The sequence below is a fragment of the Lepisma saccharinum genome, chromosome 23 (genome assembly GCF_977018435.1).
Source record: "Lepisma saccharinum chromosome 23, izLepSacc3.1, whole genome shotgun sequence".
Classification (NCBI taxonomy): domain Eukaryota; kingdom Metazoa; phylum Arthropoda; class Insecta; order Zygentoma; family Lepismatidae; genus Lepisma; species Lepisma saccharinum.
Window position 1 is genome coordinate 34,880,407 of NC_139251.1, and position 23,999 is coordinate 34,904,405.

At 38.1% G+C, this 23,999-nt stretch overlaps 1 protein-coding gene across 1 annotated transcript in view; it reads left to right on the plus strand.

Moving 5' to 3' along the window:
• Positions 1-2,605: 2,605 nt before the first annotated feature.
• LOC146005465 (uncharacterized) overlaps positions 2,606-23,999 on the plus strand; it is a 191,331-nt gene continuing 169,937 nt past the window's right edge. Inside the window, exons 1-4 of the mRNA XM_083144708.1 lie at positions 2,606-2,958; positions 8,524-8,655; positions 9,878-9,970; positions 21,103-21,156. Of these exons, the coding sequence (XP_083000834.1) occupies positions 2,905-2,958; positions 8,524-8,655; positions 9,878-9,970; positions 21,103-21,156 (333 nt within the window). The 5' untranslated portion in view covers positions 2,606-2,904. The remainder of the gene's footprint in view (positions 2,959-8,523; positions 8,656-9,877; positions 9,971-21,102; positions 21,157-23,999) is intronic.

Genomic DNA, 23,999 nt, shown 5'->3' on the forward strand with positions numbered 1-23,999 from the left:
GAACATATTATTACAGAGAACGAGTTTCTTCTCTACCAGTCAACTCTGGCCGACCGGTCACGCAAGCTGGATTGTCACGCGAGCAAAGAGCCAGCTCAGGTCTCTTGATATTCCCGAATTTCACTTACGGGGATAAGTTCCCGTTCTCAAAGTCTGCAAGAGGGGAGGAGGGGCATACTAATATATATATACGTATATACACCCAACCAAACAACAGGGTCATGTGACCCTGGCCCTTATATACTGTGATCACAGTATAAGCCCGCTTGGATCTAATAGTAGGATGAGCACAGGACTGTTACACTTATACAGGCTGCTTCAAAATGATGTGAACGATTTCAACTCCTTATATATTTTTTTATTTTTCGTCCAAATTGCTTTAAATTTTAAATGTCAATCCTAAAACTGTCCAAGTGTTTTTGATAAAATTTTGAACACAGTATCTTACAAATGTTCTATGTGAGCTCCCTTTGTTACCCTGCATACATCAATTCGGTAATCCAATTCCACCCAGACCAGTTTCAACATGTCTGCATCAACAGTTTACACTGCAGCAGTAATGCGCTCTTTCAGTTCATTGACATCTGCGAGTAGAGGAGGTTTATACCCAATGTCTTTCAGATGTCCCCACAGAAAAAAAAATCACAGGGGATTTAAATCCGGGGATCTTGGTGGCCAATGTAGTAACTTTTGATCATTTTGAGTAAATCGCCCAATCCTGCGGTCTGGCATTCTGTTATTAAGGTAATTTGTAGTAAGCATGTGTAGGAATGTTTGTCCAGTCACAGTTTCTTCGTGAAAGAAGTACGGACCGTACACTTCGGTAGATGAAATGGCGCAAAACACATTAGTCTTCGGTGAATCACGCACAACTTCAATGATTTGACGAAGATTCTCAGTCCCCCAGATGCGAACATTTTGCTTGTTTACTCTTCCTGTCACGTGGAACGTAGCCTCATCACTGAAACAAAGTTTGTCAATAAAATCATCATCACCACAGCATAACTCTAGAAATGACTCAAAAATTTTTGCGGGACGTGTGATTATTAGGTGTTAAATGTTGTAACAACTACACTCGATAGGGATACGTCTTTAAACGGCTACGTATTACGCGCCAACAGTTGCTCGAGACATTGTTAGCTCTTGACTCACTTTCCTTGTAGACTTTTGGGGGCTGCGTTGAAAACTAGCTCGAACTCTCTCGACATCTGCCTCAGACGTGGACGGTCTACCAGACGATTTTCCTTTGCAAATGCATCCCGTTGTCCTGAATTTATCATACCACTTACGTATGGAGTTCTTGGATGGTGGTTCTTTACGACATTTCGTACGAAACTCACGCTGAACATTAACAACAGACTGACAAACGTGAAACTGTAGGACGCAAAAGGCTTTCTCTGCACCACAGGCAGCCATCTTGGAACTTATCACCCTGCCACCTAGTGGAGAAATTTGGAACTACTATGACCATTGCAAACAAAACTCGAGGATATGGTTGAAAGTATTTACATAGAACTTTAATTGTTGATAAAGTTTTATCGCTCCTGGAACGGTTTCTTATCGTTCAAACCATTTTGAAGCACGCTGTACATTAGCTAAATCCACCAGCTTAATTTTAATCATCCTGATATTTAATCATCCTAGTACTAGCATCTAGACCTCGTAGTATGTATGATGAACATAGGATTAGGCAATTTGTTTCAGTTATAGATTAGCTAAATCCACCAGAAGATATGAAAATATATCTTAATTTTAATCAAAATAGGCCCTGATATTAATCATCCTAGTACTAGGTTGAACGCAGAATTCCCCAATTCTCATCTACTTAAGTGACTTTTACGCGAACGTGACTCAGCACGGAGAGACAGCAACAACAACAACAAAATACAAGTATTGGTCTCGTCTCGACAGTTTCGAAAGGTGTAGCTACTCTAGTTCTAGTCTCGATTTTGACTAGATATTTTTCGGAGCAGAAATTCCCCTACCTGCCAAAGTCGGAGCCGATGGAACTGCTTATTAGATTGGAACGTTCGCCGCAATAATGACTGGCTTCGAAAAGCGTACCTCTAGCTGTACTTTTGCGACACTTATTCCTGGAGAAAGGGAAAGGGGGCGAGTGAGACTATAAAAATAAAACAACTATGATTTAGTGATGTTCATGCACTCATTATTGCAAATAGATATTTTCTAACGTGTTCGTTAAATGCATTAATGGATGTCATCAACTGATTTGTGAATATACAAATCGGCGGATTGGTTATTAAATATCCACCAATATTAATTTCTTATCTTGAATTTGATCTATAAATCTATGTGCGACATGTAATATACTGTATGTATCAGCTATGTACTCCCTCAAATGCAGATGGTTATTTATACAGTTCAGTAGTGTAATCTCTGACCACCATATTGCTATTATCTCCTCTACATCCAAAATGAAAGAATACTATTTGCCAATCTACCACCCATTGTCTGCGACTACTGCAGTATGAAACGGTATGAAATGCGTAGTTTATTTTTACAACGTGTTTGTCGAGCAAACCTTTCAGATAACGTATCATTGATTCTTTAAATGAACCATCGTCTACTGTTTTTTTATAATTTACTGTATCTGCAGCTTCAATACTTTAGTGAGGTAGTCGAGGTTGTCTATCATGCTCATAGCTCAGTAGAAAAGCCAGATAAAACATGCATGATTATATAGCAATGCAAAAGTTGCCTACTAATACAATAATTACAAATACGTCTGGTCTAGGCTGTAGCAGAATGATACATATGTTATGGACATTAGCAACCTGATCTGACAATGCTTTAAAAACACCATTCTGCGCACAAAATTAACAAGTAATGTTCCTTTCTAAGTACATTTACTAGATTTTCCCAGTTTTCTTATTACTTTCTACAATGTGCTCTTCGATTCTGTACTCCTTATTTCGTCATGGGGAACTTTCAGAGAAGGTAAGTTCATTTCGCAAGTGTCTATTGATTTTTATGTTAAAATGTTGTGCCATATCCATGGTTTATGATTCTTAACCATGTTATGTAAGATTGATCATGTAACTAATAAGAAAGAAGCAGCAAACATCCTTCTGTTGGAAAAAAAAAACTACTACTATATTTTCAATCTCAAACTCATTGTGGCCTGTTTACTGAAGTAGTTCTTGGTGTAAATAACTGTTTAGTATTCAAGTTTAATTATATTTGATTCACATAACTGTTATCACTTTTAACCAAGGCTCTTAACTGTCAAAACTCAAGAGAAAGAAACGAATCACACTTGACCCAAAGACGAACATAGATGAAGCAAACCCCAGAAAACAGTGGAACCATTTTATTCTTTGGATTAAAAAGTAGATCAAGAAAAATACATAAACTGGTTTCTGTATTGTACACTAATGTTATCGATCTAACACAGTTTCTACTTTTGATATTCTACTGGAATACTAATTAACTTAACTTTATTTCTCTTATTAACAATACAAATAACAAATTTTATGCTACTTTGTAACTTGACATAAAGTATGCCAATTCTAGGGGGTCTATGGACAGGTTCGATCCTCCCCTACCGATGCTCATAATTGATTGATTGATTGATTTGGTGTTTTAAGTCCACTTTATGCACAGTAAGGTTAATCGGGACTAGACCTACAGTTTAAAGTGGTATCGAACCCGGGACCACTTGATTACAAGGCTACGACGCTACCCGATGCTCATAATTGTTATTATATTTACCAAACAGTATTATACGAGTATACAGTCACTACAAGTATGTGTTTTAAATGTATACACTACACAAACCGCTGGGTGGTGAACGTAACGCGCTACGAAGCTGAAGCTATTAATTGGGATTAAAACTTTATCGAACAGGGAATTTAAAGATCAGAAAGGGAATTTTGGGACAATCATAAGATAATTTTCAGTCTGAACCAGAAAAGAAACACTGGAAAGGGGACAGCAGAAGTGAAAATGGAGAAATCGGGGGCATGAACGTATCTAGAAATATATTGGGGGGGGGTCTGAACCAATGTGTATAATAATAACAATAATGTTTAAATTTTAAAAAAGAAAAAAATATAAATAATTTTTAATATTATTTAAAATATTAATATTAATTAATATATTTTAACAAATGAATAGTTAAAAAAGACGGTAGAAGTATAGTGATATAACAACACGTATTTATTATCTAGCTTACGTATAGTTAAGGTCGGCAAAATTTGTAAAAAGCAACTGTCCTGTTAAGGAAATTAATGTCAAATAGATAAAAATTGAATGCCTATTGAATATCAAAAAAGGATGTTGATTCAGTTGACGAAAAGTAAAGTTCCTGGTAATATGTTAAGCATGTTATTATAAGCAATAATAAATCTTGCATAAATCCTCTTTGGTACTGTCACTCCCTATGTTCCCAACATAATCCTTGCCTTCCAATAAGTTCGGCGGAAATAAATTACCCTCGATAATACAAATATATTTTCATTACTTAATTTTAGTTCTCATTACTACATTATTTCATTATTTACATTTTCGAATTTTAATACTTACTAAGTCTTTCGGGGGGCTCCGGACCCCCTGGATCCCCCAAATACGTCCTTGGTCGGGGGGTGCTCTGCGATTCCGAGAATAAAGAGTTTTCGGAATGCCAAATGTTTTGGATCATCTCAACCCTGTCAGCATTGTCTCTCTGTTGTATTTTTGCAAAGCTTTGAATAATTTCTTGAAAATGAGTTACTGATTTTGGTTTCTGAACTTCTATTAATGTTGAGGGGGGGGGGTTGAAGCTCCAAACTCCCTTCTCTAAATACGGGCATGCTTGCACTGCCGAATTTATTTGCCAAGACAAACTGGATTTCTTACAAACGAAGTGGGGGAGGGGAACTTTGTAGCTGGCAACGGGCTTGCACATAAATGCGTGTTGGAATATGTTTGAAAATTCTTAACTGTTTATATTATACGTCAAAGTAAGGTGTGAGTGTGTATAAATCCATTTTATGCTAAGATAACTTAATCGGAACTGCGATTACAGATTAACTGAGATGTGAACCACTGTATAATATGCCTCTGCCGGGGCTCAAATCTGGGAGAACTTTTTTACAAGGCGGGAGAGTAAACAAACCACTGAATTATCGGAGAGGCATACGTAACGTGTTGGTAATGCGTTACTTTTCCGTTTCGCTTCCTCGACACGACCTGATAACGTCGTCGCCTTGTAATCAAGAGTTGCCAGGTTCAACCTAGTGGGGGCACAAAGTATTTCGGTTCCCACTTTAAACTGTAGATCTAAACGCACGGCCATGAAAATAGGCGGAATTGCGCTGTTGCCACATATGGGAAAAGCAAAGCGAGAGCGGGACAAAAGTCGCTGGTTCCCGCGCATTCTTTGGCAAAGTCAACCGGGCTGCGTTGGCTAGTTCGAGCGTCAGGCCGACCTCTCTCCAGGGCACTTTTCCGTCATCCCTGACCTTTCGAGCAAATACTGTCAGTTTGTATCACATGGATTACAAAGACCAACTCTACAACGAGATCTTTCCTTCTGGACGGCGACAGGGGTGGGCACGGGTGGGCAAGCGCCCACCCAAAAATTCCTGTGCCCACCCGATTGCCCACCCAATCAAATTAAATAAATATATACAATTAGGAAATGTAAATGGTTCTTTAAGTATAGGCTGGTCCTCACTCCATGCATATTTTACTTGTGAATATTGTCGATACTTGAAAGTTCACTATCTTCATCCCATAACAAGCTTTGATGTCATTTGGCGAAACTTTTGTCTAGTAAGTAAGTTTACGAAATTTTGAGGAAATATCCTGTTGACTGAAATCAATTTAAGCTTTTCTTTCTTGATTTTGTCATTGGAAAGCTAAAGGTACTATCAGAACTTTTTCTAAAATGTGATCTAATGAACACTGCTATGATTAGAAGCAATCACCAGGCATAGTAAGTTTTGTGGGATACTCACAATTATAAGGTTTATGATCAAGAGTTAATCAGAATTTAGGAGGATTTGAAGGGTTGCAGCTCCCAGCCTTCAATGGGGAAAAATTGCTTCGAAAGAAGCCATATATTGAAGAATAAAAGATATTTGGAATGTAGAAAAATATTAAAAAATATAACTAACCATCTGACATTACTTGGGCTAAAGGTTATAGACTAACTGAAACTGTGCATAGATGGGAGTGAGTTCTTGATGTTGTCAGCACCGACCCTCCGCAAAAATCTCGGCCTGGGTATGATCAAAGTAATAAACAATAAAAGAATAAAACATCATCTTCGCCTTACTTCCTCCAGATACGCACAAAATTATATCGACCTTTTTAATTGGGTCCACACTACAATTACCAGGAAAGAAGACATGCGGAATTTTATGTTTGATGAATTAATTTTTAAAATATTTACTTGGCTTTTCTTCACTTTTGGCTAATCGCAATGATGATATGATGAAAGTGATGAATGGACACTCACAAAAACACCCATGCTCAGACCGGGATTCGAACCCGGGACCCCTGCATCATAGCGCACTGCGATAACCACGCCGCGGGTAATTTAATGTGTCACTTTCTTTATTATGTCACATTTTTTACATAGCTGTCATCTTCAAATAATGCAATGTATCTAAAATAACAATTTTTAATTTGTTCTACTTAATAACGATTCATTGATTTGCTTTATTATACTTCGCTTTTTGTGCCACTTTTGGCTAATTTGCGAAGATGGGAATGAGTGATGATATGAATAAATTGATGAGTGGACACTCACAAACATCCATCCATACCCTGGCCAGGATTCGAACCCGGCACCCCTGGCGTCATAGCGCGATGTGCTAACCACTCTGCCACGGGGAACGAGTATTCACAATCACTACCATACCGAGGTGACCAAATTTTAATGTAACAGTTTTGTAGGTTTGAAAAAAAATCTATAGAATTACTAAACTGATATAATTAGTGGCTAGCACTATTTACAAGTTCTCTTCCAACCTATACATTTTTACTATCAGTTATGCAGTTCTTATGATTGACTTGCATGAATTTCAAAGAAGAGGAAGAAAGGGGTGGAAAGAAACCTTGATTCGAGGGTCACAGAGACCTATAATAAGGCAGCCAAATTAAAGAAAAAAATTGCAAATAATCCACTAGTGATTTTTTCTTTAAGTCCACATGCTCAAATAGGCTAATTGTCACTATAAACTGCAGTCTTAACGAGTGTGCATTGACTTGCCACTGGGAATCGAAGCCAGGACCACTTATTTATAAAGCGAGAGCGTTATGCTATCGGAGAGACGATATACATAAAGAAATCCACCAACCGTATCATTTTATCGTAACATAAGATGCGCCTATCTAACAGTTGGATTACACTACTATTATGATTGACCCATGGATGTCCGCAGAATTTTTTCCAAGGAGGGACAAGCATGGTAATTGTTTGGGGGGCAAACAAGACGTATTTCCCCCTTAATAGTGCTGCACTCTCAATGAAACACTAATTAAAATTGAAGCTCTCTTGTTCCAATAATTAACATAAATTACTGTGAATGAAATGCAATATATGTGTGTAATGAATAAGTTTATGGTAAGATCCATTTTCCATGGGGGCATCCCCCTCGTCACCTTCTACCCCTTCCGAACGCCCATGGATTGGCCTGAGATTTAAACTATTTCTTTCACGTACGGACCAAAATATTTGACACTTGTATAATGCTACGTTGTTGTTCGCGGAGTTATCTGCTTTGATAAACAATGAAACATTGTGGAATTGAAATTACTACCTCAACTTTCGAAGTGCTATGAACTGTTGATACTCTATTTGTGGATAGTAATCAAGACTGATATGACTCACTCGTTATTATATTTCAAGTCAATTTTCTGCTAGTTTTGACCATTGGTGACAGTGAGGTTGAATGGTAATTAAACGAACCTCATGAAGGGACGAACACAAACAAGCACTGAGACGCAAAACACCAAGAGGAATATCTTGACTGCGGTTACAGGCACCAGAGACTCATTTGTTCGAAAATGTCACACTTACAGCACAAATAATCTGTGAAAAAGATACGAATTACTGGATACGATGATTATGTTTGATTAATTCCTTGCTTTCAAATCGCTTTCTACGCAAGGTAAAAGGGAGATCTCGAGTGAAAGAGAGAGAAAGACAGAGAGAGGGAATATATGTTAGTCAAACTCACATAATGCCTTACGTTTGTACTGCCCACCCTAATTGATCAATATAAAGCTTCTGCCCACCCGGTCGAAAATTTCTGGCGCCGCCCCTGCTTCTCTTAAACCTCCGAAGACACGGGGTTGTGATCCGACGTGGCTACAGCGCGAACTTTTGACACTCGTATAATTTCTGTAAGGTGCGTTTAGTCCCGATTAGCCATCTTAACTGTTCATAAAGCAGCAAACTTTCATTCAATAACTCCCCAAAGTCTGGTCATATCATTCCCAACGATCTGGAAGCGTTTTGCTTTCGATTCGCGTCTCTAAAACAGTAAAGTATATCATTTCATTATATTTCAGAATAATGGTGAATCTGTACACGGCAACACTGCTCCCAAATCTAAAGATGCAGGAGTCATTATATTAAGATACGACGTTAAAGTAACTGAAATCAAGAAGCGATATCCCCCTGGAACCACACTGCACGAACAGGTACGTATCGAAATACGGTAGACTTGCGTTTAGTCGGCTGATACGTGATATTAAATTACATGAATCCTACTCCTACACCAATATGAAGCGTATCTGTAATCTGTATGGAACAGGCTGTCTACAATTTTTAAAAAATAAAACTCCCCGACTTTCCCAGACAAAGAACCAACATTTTTCAAACCAGTGTCGAATCCAGTTACTTTCCTCGGGGGAGAATGTCAGAGGAATCAAATTATACAAATAATACTAATAAAACAATACAAATAGTTTTAAATTTCCCCTAACTTCTGATATGTAATTAAATTAAGTATAGTTAGTTTTAAATAACTAACATTTAAGAATGTTATTTTGAAAATCAATAAAATAATATTATAGAATGCAATAATTTACATTTACAGCATATCTGTGGATGTCATCATGAATGAAACTTTCTGTGTGTTCCTTGTCCCCTTCAGTTCACCCCTTCACACTAGCTTGAAGCACATGCTGATCCACCAGATTTCTTAATTTGGCAGTTATAAAAACGGACGATATTTTAAATTCATTCATTAGTTTAACTTTTAATTATAAAGACGACCAAATCAATGCTTATTACTGCGAAAAAGCCTGAAAAAGTACTTTGTGTGTTAAAGTGAATGAGAGAAAACCAAAATGAACATTGTTGCTAAATATCTTAGCTATTGTCCGAATGCTCTGCCAGGTTACTGACATTTTCGATAGGGAGGGGGGATTTTTAATTTCCGGGAGGATTCCCTCCCTCCCCGGGCCACCCCCTGAATTAATCACTGTTCCGAACTGTCACTGCGGAATTCATGTATTTAAACGTGTGTAAAAAAGTCACCAGACTTAGAATTCCGCACAACAAAGTTTTTAGAATATTCACTTCACATGTTAAAAGTAATAAGAAGACAATTAAACAGAAATCGACAGTTGGAAAGGTGCATCAGGGGTTAGCTTTTACGTATTACTTGCCATGTATGATGTAATGGAATTTTTTATGTGAGTCCAATAAAGTCGATGCATTATGTTGTCACTATTTTATGTACAGCCCTCGTGTGTATACGTTTTTTGCAGCTCTTCATTTCGTGTAATTATTATAGTAATGGTGAATATATTATTATTGTATGTCAGACACGTAGTTAGCACGTAGGCGAAATATACATCACGTAGATACGAGTATGAACATATTAACTGTTTCTACTCATAAGAATTCATTTTGCAGGGGAAAAAAGAAGTCAAGGATTCTGTTTTAAGAGAGCTGATTACATCTAAGTATGAATATTCTCGAATACCTCTCGGTGGAAGGCCCATCTACGTAAGTACATCAAAGAAAACCAGAAAAGAAGGTACCTCCTGTTTTTACAGTTTAATGTACAGACACAGCTCCCTATGCGGCAATCTTGGGTTATGTGGAGACGAAACCAACAACACCATAACGGCCCAATCTGACGGTGTTTCGAAACACGCAACAGCTACTTATTTAAAGGATTTCTAACTGTTAGCTACGAGGGTCACTATTTATATTTTGAGCCTAACAATGAAAAAACAGGAATTTGGCATTGAAAACTGCTTTATTGTTTTTCGAAGTATTCTCCTTTATGGTCAATACACTTTTGCATTCGTTCGAACCATTTGTCAAAGCAGTTTTTCCAATCTTCTTGAGACACTTCCATAATATGGTTTTTAAACGCATCAACGGCGTCTTCCGCCGACGAAAATCGTTGTCCACGCAATTTATTCTTGACATTCGGGAACAAGAAGAAGTCATTGGGTGCCAAATCAGGACTGTACGGCGGATGACCCATCAATTCGATTTTTTGACTGTTCATAAAGTCGGTTGTTAGACGAAATGTGTGACAGCTGGCATTGTCTTGATGAAGAATGATCCGACGGCGTTTGTTTGTTTTCCGTATTTGACCGAAGACCTCTGGCAAACAAATTGTTGTGTACCATTCAGAGTTGACCGTTCTACGTTCCTCTAAAGGCACAGTTGCCACATGACCAGTTTTCCCAAAAAAACAGGCGACCATTTGTTTCGATGTGCTTCGAGCGCGAACAACTTTTGTTGGATTGGGTTCATCTTAAAACACCCATACAGTCGACTGCTGTTTACGTTCCGGCTCATATGCATATATCCATGATTCGTCACCTGTTACAATCTTATATACGTCTTTTGAAGCACCAGGATTGTATTTATTGAGCATTTGTTTGCACCAATTGACGCAAGCGTCTTTTTGAGATTTTGTCAAATTGTGTGGGATCCAACGAGAACATACCTTTCTCACAGCTAAATGATCATGTAATATTTTATATATGCTGGTGGAACTAATGCCTATGGTTGCCTCAATCTCACAGTATGTCCCATGACGATCTTGCAGTATTAGGTTTTGCACAGCATCAATGTTTTCTTGAACAACAACCGATTTTGGACGACCTTCGCGAATCTCGTCGGTGAGCGAATGGCGGCCACCATTAAATTCGTTATACCAGCGTTTCACAGTGGCAAAGGATGGGGCTTCATCGCCAAATGTGGAAGTAGGTTGATCGATGCACTCTTGTCTTGATAATCCACGTCGAAAATCGTAAAAAATCATCGCACGAAAATGTTCACGAGTTACTTCCATTTTATTGTTGTCGCGCAATCTCCAAGGCAACATACGCGTAAACAACACAAATGAAGCTATTGACAAAACATTTGAAGTACGTTATGGTCAATAATGCCAGACGATTCCGTGCAAACGACAAATCGCGCCTAACTTCAATCAGTGTTGCCAAGGCTCAAAATATAAATAGTGACCCTCGTACTTTTAAAAGTAAGTAGCTGTAACCGAGTTACTTCGTGTAATAGAAGTAACGATATGATCAGTTACTTTGCGATTTTGTGTTTGTTTCTAGTATTAATTTTCCATAATGTGTTTGTGGTCATTTGCACGTTATAATTCTAAAGAATAATAAATACGTAACATATGATAGGGCCTATTTAAAATACAGGTTCATGGAATAATTGATTTGTGGATTTCATAATGAGAAATGAAAAGTGCATTTTTGTTTACATTAGTGTACGTTATCTTTGTTTTACCTTTAAGCATTGAGGATATAAATTGATTGATTTGGTTTATTTTACTTCGCTTTCCTGCCACTTTTGGCTAATCGTGAAGATGAGGATGAGTGATCATATGGTGAAATTGATGAAGGGACACTCACAAAGAACACCCATGTCGGCCGAGGATCTCCTTGCAAGCATTAATGTCGCCGCAGCGACGATAGCAGATACCGCGGGGTTGTTTGCTCGCACTAGACTGTCGTTGATTCGGCGTTGTCATCTCTGCGTGGAAGTTAATGGCAGACAGTTTGAACATCGTCTGTGATGTGGTTCCCTCGGCACCTCCACTCTGCAATAGTGAACTTGTCGACACGTATGCAACCTAGCGCAGCACCACCAACATCTTTGTTTTTCTACGTAATGGTGATGTCCACTACGGATAGTCGCTTTCTTCTTAGTTGTCAGTCTCCACATATCACTTTCCGTGTATAACACATCTCTATAAACCCTTCCCCAGCCCCATGACTTCAACAGACCCATTCGCTTCCTTTGGGGATCCCTTGCGCATCAACTTCACACATCTGCCATGTGTTTTTTTTTTTAAAAAAAATAGAGCATGCCGCATTTCTTTGTGGAACGCCCTTCGCCGCGGTCATATGTTTGGCTGTTGTGCCACTATTTCCGTGTAAACATAATTTTCCAACTTTTCCCACTTCAATAACTCCGAATGGGTGCCCTTTTCGTCATTTCGTCACATGAACTTTTGTGTTTATTTTCACTTGTAGAATCACCTCCTAAGCGTTGGAAACGAACTTTAGTAACACCCTGTATATATATATATAGGGTGATTCAAAAGTCGCGCGACATAGGACAACTCCGTTATTTGAGCAGATACCGAAAACACGATAGAGGCCATAAGTGTAGGAAATACATTGTTGGAAATCATGAGCGTATTTGTTGCGACAGCAGATCAACCATTTATTAGTCTACTTGAAATCACAAACCAAACAAAATGACTGTCAAAATGGCAAACGGAAAGAAACAAACAAATCATTGTCATAGCCGTACTCCATTTACGACCGAACAACAAAATTGACAATCCCAATAGCAATAGCAGCCGCACGGAGTGGCAAACTGATACAAAGGAACGACCTGAACTGACTTGTCCAGCAGCTGCACCGCTGGGACACTACCGGAGGAATTGTTCAAATTGATTGCCATCCTGTTGACGGCACATCCGAATACGGTTCACAGAACTCTTGCGCACATTACTTAACACCATAGGTGTTATTGCTGCACAGCTCCTCTGATGTTTTCCTGAAGTTCCTGCAGTGTTCGGGGCCTGTTTCTGTACACAACAGATTTGAGATTGCCCCAGAGGAAAAAGTCAAGTGGTGTCAAATCTGCGACTTAGGCGGCCATTACACGGGACCCCTGCGACCTATCCAACGCCCAGGTAAAACGTCATTCAGAAATTCGCGAGTTGTTAGTACGAAATGCGGCGGTGCTCCATCTTGCTGAAAGTAAAAAAACCGTCGTTTTGCTAGGGGTAGATTATCCAAATAGGGCAGGAGTGACATCTCGAGATGCTCTCTGTACAGTTCAGCAGTGAGCTTGTTGTTAAGAAATACGGGACCGATGAGAACATCCCCGTGTATGCCACACCACACATTTAGCCTTGGGTCAGTCTGATGATGAGCATCTACAGCAATGTATGGGTTCTCGGTTGTCCAATACACAGCGTTATGCCTATTCACTGTTCCGTTCAGATGGAAACAGGCCTCATCGCTGAAAAAAATATCAGCTTCAAGGTGTGGCTGCTGCGTTCGTCTTTCAGTAAACCACTCACAGAACTGCACCCGTCTATCTGTGTCATTTCCATGCAGTTCCTGGACAAAATGCACACGATATGGATGGAAATGATTTCTGGATAGTATCCTGGACACGGATGCTTGACTGATGCCACATTCTTGAGCCACTTTTCGTGTTGACCGTGTTGGACTGACTGTCAGCTTAGCTAGTACTCTAGCTGAGGTTGCATGATCTGTTGCTGTACGTGGCCGCCCAGACCGTCGTTTGTCATGGATACTGCCAGTTGCCTTGAACCGCTCCAGTAAACGACCAATGGTTGCATGATGTGGCGGTGGTTGATCTGGATGCCGTCTGTGATATTTCTCCGCAGCTTCTCGTAGACTCATCCCTGCAATATGGATAAGAACCGTTTCCACCCTTTCCTGAATTGTGTATGGGACATTGTTGTTGATTACTGGAAAAAAATGAAAAATTCAACATTACGGTCATGATTTAAAACGTATTTTCCAACAATTTTGTTCTTGTTTCCTGCACACAATGAAAATAATACAAATGCAACATCACGGTCATGATTTCAAACATATGTCCAACAATTTTGCCCTATCGTTTTTTCGGTATCTGCACAAATAACGGAGTTGTCCTATGTCGCGTGACTTTTGAATCACATATATATATATATGTGTGTGTGTGTGTGTGTGTGTGTGTCTGTGTACGCGCGCGCGTGCGTGTGTACACACACACATGCATACATACATCTATACATAGGCGATCGGAGATGAACTCCCTACCAAGACTAAAACCCATAAAACTTTCTTAAAATCTCCAAATCGCTGCTAGAAGCTGAAGCTTTAAAAGGGGCATTCAGCACACGTAAGGACAACACATAACCCCAGAGGATTATAATGGCTGTGGGACCAGGCGCCAGATATTTTTTGGGAAAAGTAAGCCGTAATTTTTCCTTGTAGACCGAGCAAGTAACCTTTGAACTTCCCTTTGGGCGCCCTACACATATCAACTTGTAATTAAATGGTCCCTGGTTCAACAGTAGGTCAAAGAACTTGCCAGTGAGAAGTGCTGTAATATTCCAATTTATACTGTAGCATTACTCTGGATTATCGTATTAAAATAAAGAAAGAAATTTTAGGGAATATCCGGTGCAAATAAAAGTATTACGTAAATACGTCTTAAAGTTTTATGCTGGTGAATTATGTTGATTATCTCGAGATATCGTTGTTGGGTTGTTATCAAGTTTTCGGGGCTGATGATAAGAATGGAGCTAGCTCTCAAGAGCCTATTTATTTAGCCTGGTCGACGTCCAGGAGAAATTATCTTTTAATTTAATTTTTGTCGCATTTTTATTTCTTGAGTTAATCGCGATATTGACAATGAATATTGATTAGATTAAGTACATAACGCTACAATAACACACTCATGCATGGCCCAGGATCCGAACCTAAAACCTCCCCTCCCCGATTTCAAAATATCAGATGCAAGCTCAAGGGAAGTCAAATTCTTGCTTGCAGGCATTAAAAGCATGTTCCTTAAAAGCACTTTGCTAAGTATATGGGTCATTTAAATGTTCAAATCATTGATGGGGCCTCCCCGATGGCGCAGTGGTAGCGTCATTGCCTTGTAATCAAGGGGTCCCGGGTTCGATACCCGGTGGAGGCACATAGTGGTTTGGATCCCACTTTAAACTGTAGACCCAGTCCCGATTAGCCATACTGTGCATAAAATGGACTTAAAACACCAACTCAAACCTAACCAAATGATTTATAAAAAACAATGCATTTTCAAAGCTCGAAATTCATGAGGGCTATACTGTTTGAACTTAAGGAACTTTCTTATCGACACTACTTAAAATCAAGAAATGTGAAGTGGAATTACTGTTATGTATTTTTTGCGAATCATGAACGCAAGAACTAAAATTTAAAAAATTGTTTGGTTTCAATTTTGCATTGATATTCCATATAGAAGAGGGGAATGTGAATAGCATTTTACCTTGCAGGTATTGTATATGCTTCCATGAGTGGCAGGTTATAAGATTCCATATGGGTACAATCGTTCTAAATTGCTGCCGATGGCTTTCGGGTGATTAAAGATGCCAGACTGTTCAGTTATATTTTACTTTGATGTTGCACCTTTATAATTAATAGACAGGGACATTTCTCTCCTGTTTCATTGCCGGTTTTTCAACAGTGAAGTCTCCAGTAGTAAATAACCTGGTAGTTTAATGAACTTTCGTTCGCAAAAGAGAAATTTGCATGTGATATTTAGGAATATAGGTTATATAGAATTGGAATCTCCACCCACAAAATAGTCTCGCTCGTCGCCTACCTCCTCGCTCCTTTTTTTGGAGAGTTACTGCTTTTCAGTCGCCGTTGCGGTTAATCTGATTTTATAAATAAGTGACGTTAGAAAAAACTTTTCGAAACTGACATGGATTTTCAAAAATGTCACAGATATTGTCAATTGTAATCAACATTATTATTTGGAGCTGGGTGTATATATAGTTCCGAAACAGTGAAATTGTCCCCTCTCCATAGGAATCGAACCCTATCCCTTTAATTAATTAATTTATTTATTTATTTATTTACTGCCCTCAACAGAGGTAAACCTCCAATTACAGACGGCAGGAAAAAAATACAAAGAAAACAATACAATTAGCAAATATATAAACATACATCCACCGATAATACAATTAATCAATAACATAATCAATAATTAAATTAAACAATCTGAAGCTTTCTCTTGTCTTTCACCATACAAGAACAAAGACTTGTGCAATAATTACAACACAATTAGCAAATATATAAACATACATCACCGATAATACAATTAATCAATAACATAATCAATAATTAAATTAATCAATCTGACGCTTTCTCTTGTCTTTCAGCATACAAGAACAAAGACTTGTGCAATAATTACATACATAAAATACCTATAGATACATAATTGTAGAATACAATGGAAAATAATGGGAGAATAGTGATACCGGAATGATTACAGTGTATTTTGTCATAATTCTGTTTCAATCATTTTTTTATATAGTGTGAATGGCAATGATAAATCTAAGGCCTGGTTATTCATTGAAAGCGTATGATACAAATCACACATTCTACTTAATGGGCTGCTTTTATATTTCTCAGTTTTGGGAATTTTCGGAATCAGTAAGTTTCGCCCACGTAAATTACTTTTCCTGGTATTGAATTGTAGTTGACTGAGGAAATAACTATTGTCTAACATACCGTTTACAGTTTTATGTAAGTATAAGTGATACAGAATATTCCGCCTATTACAAAGGCTTTTAAAATTAAATTCATGCAGCAAATTTTGATATGGCACATTATATTGTACTGGCTTTTTATATTTTATATAATATAAATACCTCAAAAATTTCTTCTGTGTTCTCTCCACGGTATTTTCATGTGATTTGTAGATTGGTGACCAGATAATAGAAGCATATTCCAGTCTACTTCTTACAATACTGTTGTATATGGTTGTTATACAGTTTATACTTCTGAAATTCTTAGTATTTCTAATAACAAAGCCTAGTATTTTGTATGCGTTATTAACAACATGTGAGATATGCTGTTTGAACGTCAAGGAAGAATCAATAAGAACACCAAGGTCTTTTACTACGAACACCTGAGGAAGCAATTGACTATTTACAGAGTATGTATAATGAATAGTGTTTCTCTTATTTGTTAACTGCATAAAGCAACACTTCTTTATGTTAAAACTAAGATCATTTATACAACTCCACTCATATAACGCATTTAGATCTTCTTGAAGTTTTAATGTATCTTCTACACTAGTAATCTCTTTATATAATTTTACATCATCAGCGTAAATAAGGCATTTTGAATACTTAACATAAGTTGGCAAATCATTTATAAACAACATAAATAATAGAGGCCCGAGATTTGATCCTTGGGGCACACCAGAGCTTACATAATACTCACGAGATATTGATTGTTTATATGTTACATATTGCTTTCTTCCCTGAAGATATGATTTGAATAAGTTTATTAAATTGATTGTGAACCCAAAAGTTGATAACTTACGTAAAAGAAGATTATGTTTAATTCTATCAAATGCTTTAGCAAAATCAATATAAATTGAATGCACACTTGATCTATTATAAAAGGCATTGTGGACATCTTGGACAAAATTTACTAGGTTAGTTGTAGTGGATCGGCATGGATAAAAGCCATGTTGATTGCTACTTATGTAGCTTCTAACATGTTTAAAAATCCTTGAATACAAAATTTGTTCCCACACTTTTGCTGGAGCACACAGAATGGCAATCGGTCTGTAGTTTTCAATTTTTGCATTTTCACCTGATTTAAAGATAGGACATATTCTTGTTAACTTCCAGATTGTAGGAAAAGTTTGCGTCCTCATAATTAGATTAAATATTAAACATAGAGGCGTTTTAAGCACTTCAGCGCACCCTTTAAGTAAATATGGAGGGATTCCATCAGGCCCACTAGATTTTTTGGGTTTTAATTTTTTTATTGCCTCCCAGTATTCCGGTTCAGTAATTTTGTTACTTGAGAGTGAATTAGATACGCATAATTCCGTTTGCTCTGTTACATCATACGTGCTTGGAAACTCAGAATAGACAGATTTAAAGTAACAAGCAAAGTTATCGACTATACCTTGATTTGTTTCTATTACATTATCCATATATGTCATACTTTGGTTTGAATAAGTATTTCTACCTTTTCTGGTTTTTACGTAACTCCAGAATAATTTACTATTATTCTCAATACTTTCTTCTGTTTCTCTTAGGTACATATTATATGCCTTATCTATGAGTGTTTTTACTTTTTTACGAGTATCATTATACTTAATTCTACTGTCGCTATCGTATTTCATGCGCCTTCTATGTCGTTCTTTAAGTTTAAGTGTTTCAATGATCTCTCGCGTAAACCAACATCTCTCGCGTAAACCAACAAATCAACAATCAAATTAATGATAAGACGGCTGCATTAACCACTACGCTAACGACAGTAAACAGCCAGTTTTTGTAATATTAAATTGTTCTCGGAACCGTCAATAAATTATTCCGAATAAACAGTTAAAGGATGATAAATACAATCCATTGAAAATACTAGTCTTAATTCTCCTTAAAAAATGTGTCCTTTTTTTTCAAAATTTCTAATAGCAACATGGTTCTTGGAAAGGCTGGTAAAGCAAATCTTAACTCCTTCCAGGGCCCTAGGTGGGGGCATACAATATACAACCAAAATATTTCAGAAGTCTGAAAAAATCAAAGATTTTTGTTCAGGTGTCTAAAGTGCAGGTGTTCTATAAAATCACAATCTCGTGCTACTACCTAAGAGCAATAAGCAGAACATGTTGAAGGTTAAAACCAAGAATTATGTGATCTTGTAAATTGGTGTATAATCATGGTTTGATGATCATTACATTTAATTACAAAACTCTGTGTGTTCAATATCAAACTATTGTTATACCTATGAATGTGGCAAATTTTAATCATATACAATAACATTCTCTATCATAATTCCTTTTGGTTTACTTTACATTGAATTTTGATGCTGTGGTGAATTTATATTGTTTCATAATAAAATAAAATTTCCACTTCCTGGCTTCACTCTCTAATTAAACGAATATTGCATATGAATTATAGTTGATTGAAATACACGATTTTAATTTAGTATTGTTTACAATATGATTTAAATAATTTTGGATACTTTTAAGTATGTCAAAACCACCCATGAATTTATGAAAAAATGAAATTAGTTTCTTTATTGGAACTACCAAGCCAAGATCATATAAACCCGCAATAAACTGGGAACAAACAATTATTTTTATCTGGCGCAGGACACTCTGAAGCGCTGGACCTCTAGCTGCCCGAAATGCACCCCCACCCCCTCCTTCCTTCAGCCGGTGCGATGTGTTGCAGGGCATCGTGCGATGACATTTTTACATTCCGTTTTAAATGTCTTACGTTCACACAGAGGTGATTACTGTAGAACTTGTTACTGAAGTTTGCGCAATGGCTAGGATACGATGATGATAATCATGAATGAAGGAATCATGTGTGTACTTCCCCGGAAATCGAACACCTTGTTGTTAATATTTTTAATTTTGGCGGTTTTACTACAATCGCTTCCTCTCATGTAAATGATCAAGGAAAATTTTATTCTACTGCTTAGTGCTTACCTCAAAAAATACCTCTGGTTCTTCCACTCTTCCCCTGCAACCACCTTTTCGTAATCAAAATTTGACTGTATTAATAATGATACGACTTGGTGGTCGACGGACGCACTGTTTCGATGCACCGGGGCGATTCACCATAGATAACTGACCCTAACTGGCCAACCCAACACCAAACTTCAACTGATAAGTTCCAGACAAAGCGTGCGAAACGCGCATCTGCTTTTACTTAACCTTCATATTCTCCCGCCAAAGAGGTTGCGGGCATGAGGCATGCAGAAAGAGGGAGGCCAGGAATTCGTCAAAACACATTTGGTTCCTCCACGGCACCTGTTTCGCAGAAATGTGTCAGTTAGTATCTATTTAGGAACTGGAGGCAGTTATCTGAGTACACCGACCTCTGCCCCCCCCCCCCCTCCCCGGAGTATTGTTACAAGCGAGCGCACCTGTGAAACTGGAAACAGAAGTAGCAAATTCCTAGGGGGAAGGGAAGGGGGAGACAATTCACGTTCCACTTTATTTGAAGAGACCAAACTGCCATTCGTAATCTGCTTAGGGATCTGCCAGTCACGTACTTCCTGTTCTTGCTGTTAGCAGAAACTTGAGTCCAAGTTCATTTAACGAGTGTAAAAATATTTTCTCAAAATTTCTTCAGAATCAAAAATAAGTTAGAAAAATATAGTCTAATTTTTCGGGCCCGACTGAGGGGGCAAAAAGACCATATTGCCCCCCTCCGTTGATGAGTGGGGGGCATGTTGCCCCCCTGCCCCCCCCCCCCCCCCCCCGGATCCGGATCCAAACTGTATACCGCTCCAGAACGTAGGGCAAACGGTGCAGAATGCAAGCATCAAATGCAGTGTGTGACGCCAATCCAACCAAGTACTGTTCCGCTTAATTTGTGTGCGATTTTCTGCCTTTACACTGTTGCCAGTGCGGTAACGCCGCCAACACATCACACAGAAGAAATATGGGTGAACTATGCTGCATTTGTTTTGTACATTTTCGCCGTCGCCATTACATGTGCAGGAGTGTCCTGCAGAGTCGTGCACTCAGGAACGTATGCACTGAGGTCATTGTTGTCGGATTCTTAAAATGGCATATTTGAAATAAGCTGCTGCAGCAACTTAAGTGCCCTCCCTTGCAGGTTGATTCTAGCCAGTGATTTATCCGCACGATACCAAATTTCCTCAATATCGTCCTAAAATTTTTCACAAGGTCTCAATTTAGGCTTAATTTGGCTAAAAAAAAAAATCACCCTTACACTCCCCTAAATATGGACTTACACCCTCCCAGATGAAAAATTCTGGATAAACCCCTGATTCTAGCTAGGTATAGGGATGGCTGAAATATGTGGAATTTTCAGCTTAGCGGAATCCTAATATAATTTTGTAATGTTCCAGGAAAGAAGATCAAGTGATTATTATGAAGATGGTTATGGATACTATCCATCCGAGGTAAGCATTGTATCTCAAGATCAGGGACGGCGCCAGAAATTTTCGACTGGGTGGGCAGAAGCGCCATATTGATAGATTAGGGTGGGCAGTATAAATGTAAGACCATATATAGTATATATGTGTATGTAAGTCGTATGTATCACCCTCTCTCTTACACTCCCGATTCTCCTCTTACATCTTTTCCTTTTCCTGTTTTCCTCTTTATTCTTTTCTAATCTATCCTCCCATCTTGTTCCATTTCCTTTCGCTTTGTCTCTGATGTACACAATTATTTCAAGTAAGTGTTTAGCATGTGCAGCCATACATTCTAACCACATTATTTCATGCATGTTAATACAGTGAAATAAATGTGAATTAGGTTTAAGGTTGTGTTGCAAATACAAGGCACATACTTGATTTTATGTATTCGGCGACAGTGATAGATTGATTTGATTGGTTGATTTATTTGCTTTTATTTTACTTCGCTTTTTGTGCCACTTTTGGCTAATTTGCGAAGATGGGGATGAGTGATGACATGATGAAATTGATGAATGAACACTCACTCACAAACATCTATGCCCAGGCCGGGATTCGAACCCAGGACCGCGTCGTAGCGCGATGTGCTAACCACTCCGCCACGGGAGCCGGAGCGACAGTGATAGAAAGTGCGATGGTAGACAATCGTGAAGTTTCTCGTAATTGAAGACATGTTCCTGAGCATAGTATTTTCATCGTATGAGTTTTTGACTATAAACTCCTTGGGGGTTACTTTTCTTAGCTTACAAGGTTTGTACAACTGAGAAATCTATCTGAATGTTTGTAGTAGTGGCGATTGGGTGCCAACATTTGAGGGGCAAGGAAAATATACTTTTTATTGGTAGAAAAGGCTTAGCATAAAGAGGCCATAGTGCGGGTGCAAAAAGTGGCAATATGTGGCGGGGGTACTGCATCCCCCACTTCCCGCTCCTCCTAATCGCCGCCACTGCATGTTTGGATTAAAATGAACGTCTTATTAGGAATGATTTAAAAAAACAAGGAAAACAAATTCTTTGTTCATTGTCCATGAAGTATTATTCCTAGGCTAATGAAAGGCTATTTTGACAAAATATCACTCATATGTAATAAACAAGTGAGATTGAAAAATCTGTTCAGAATTGAAGAGATTATTAGCTAAGTTGCTATTCGTTTTCTGAACTCTCATGTATCTAATGCGGGAGAAGCAACACAACACACGTATGGTTACATGAACTTTTTTGAGGTAACAAAATGATTTAGGACACAAGGAATTCATCGAAGTTGATCACCGTAACAGCAATAATTCATCTATTTTTTATAGATGACTTGGGTTGTATGGCGTGACCATTTCGAATACACTAGAATGTCAACCTGTGCAGCATACCCTGGAAACTTAATTCTTTCAGGGTAACGAGTCCCTGGAGCCTGGGACCACTGTCAAAGTAATAATTTATGAGGGTTTGTATTTTGAGTGTCAGAATGTATTTGTTTTCGCCCCTTCGTTACTTTCATCTAATCACAATTGAAATGACTTAAAATAAAACAAATCAACCACGACTTACTCTTCCAAAAATGGAGTCTCATTAGCTCGTACCTCTTAGAAAGTTGAGGTGGTAGTTTCAATTGCACAGCATTTCATTAGTGGATCAAGGCAGCTAATTCCGTGAACAATGACGTTATTTTCCGAAAGTCTCAATTTGTCTCAGGCAATCACCCTCTTAAAATGGACGCATCTTCTGTGGTGATAAAATGACACGTTTGGTGCGAGTTCTTTCTGTATAATTTTTTCCCAATGGCATAACGCTGTCGCATTATAATGAAGACGTCATGTGTTGAACTCCCCCTCTTCTGGTGGAAGCACAATGCACACTGGTTCGGACTACACGTTAAACTGTAGGTTTAGTCCCGATTAGCCCATCTGAGCATAGAAGTGGGCTTAAAAACAAACTAACAAAATCGTCTTCTGGATACTTCGTGACATAACTTTTTTTCTTTACTTCAGCTGCATCTGCAGATTCTGTCGACATTCGTGTGGCAAACTGTGTGTGTCGAAAGAGGATATATATGATAAGCCAGTCATTAGCAATTGAATAATTCTGTAGCTTTTTCCATACATAAGTGGTTTATTAAAATGTATTCACTTCGGTATTGTAGGGATTATTGTGATTCGTTCTTATTAGTAGAACGAATATAAAGTTGATATTTCGTATACCATATTGATATTTGAAGATGACAGGTATATAAAAATTGTAATGAAATAAAAAAGAAGTACACTTCTGGAATTTCAATGCAGAGCTAATTAAAACTATACTATATTCTCTAGCAACCCGAAGGTTTATGGGTGCAGAAACACAAGCCTTCCATCTATTTCTATCCGGGGCAAGATCAATCCAATCTTTCCTATCCTTACCAATTTCTTTTATGTCCATCTCAACGTTATCCCTCCATCTTCGTCTTGGCCTTCCTACTGGTCTCTTACCATCAGGTTTCCCAACAAGAATCCTGTAAACTTTTCTTTCCTCTGCCATTCGTGTCACGTGGCCTGTCCATCTAAGTCTTCTTGATTAAATTATTCTAATAATAATAATAATAATATTTAAAAAGTCGAAATAATTTATTGTGTTGCTGGAGAATTAACGCTAAGATGATGTTTTTATTTGTTTATTTGGAGATTATTTTAACCATACCCAGGCTGGGATTTATATACGTATGTGGAGGCCCGGAGCTTACAGCACCAAGGCCTCAGTCCAATCCTCTCTATACAGTTTCAGTTATAACGTCTTGCCAAGTTACATGGTGTGGTTTGTTATTATATTTTTTACCACATCCGAAGTACCTATTATTTTTTT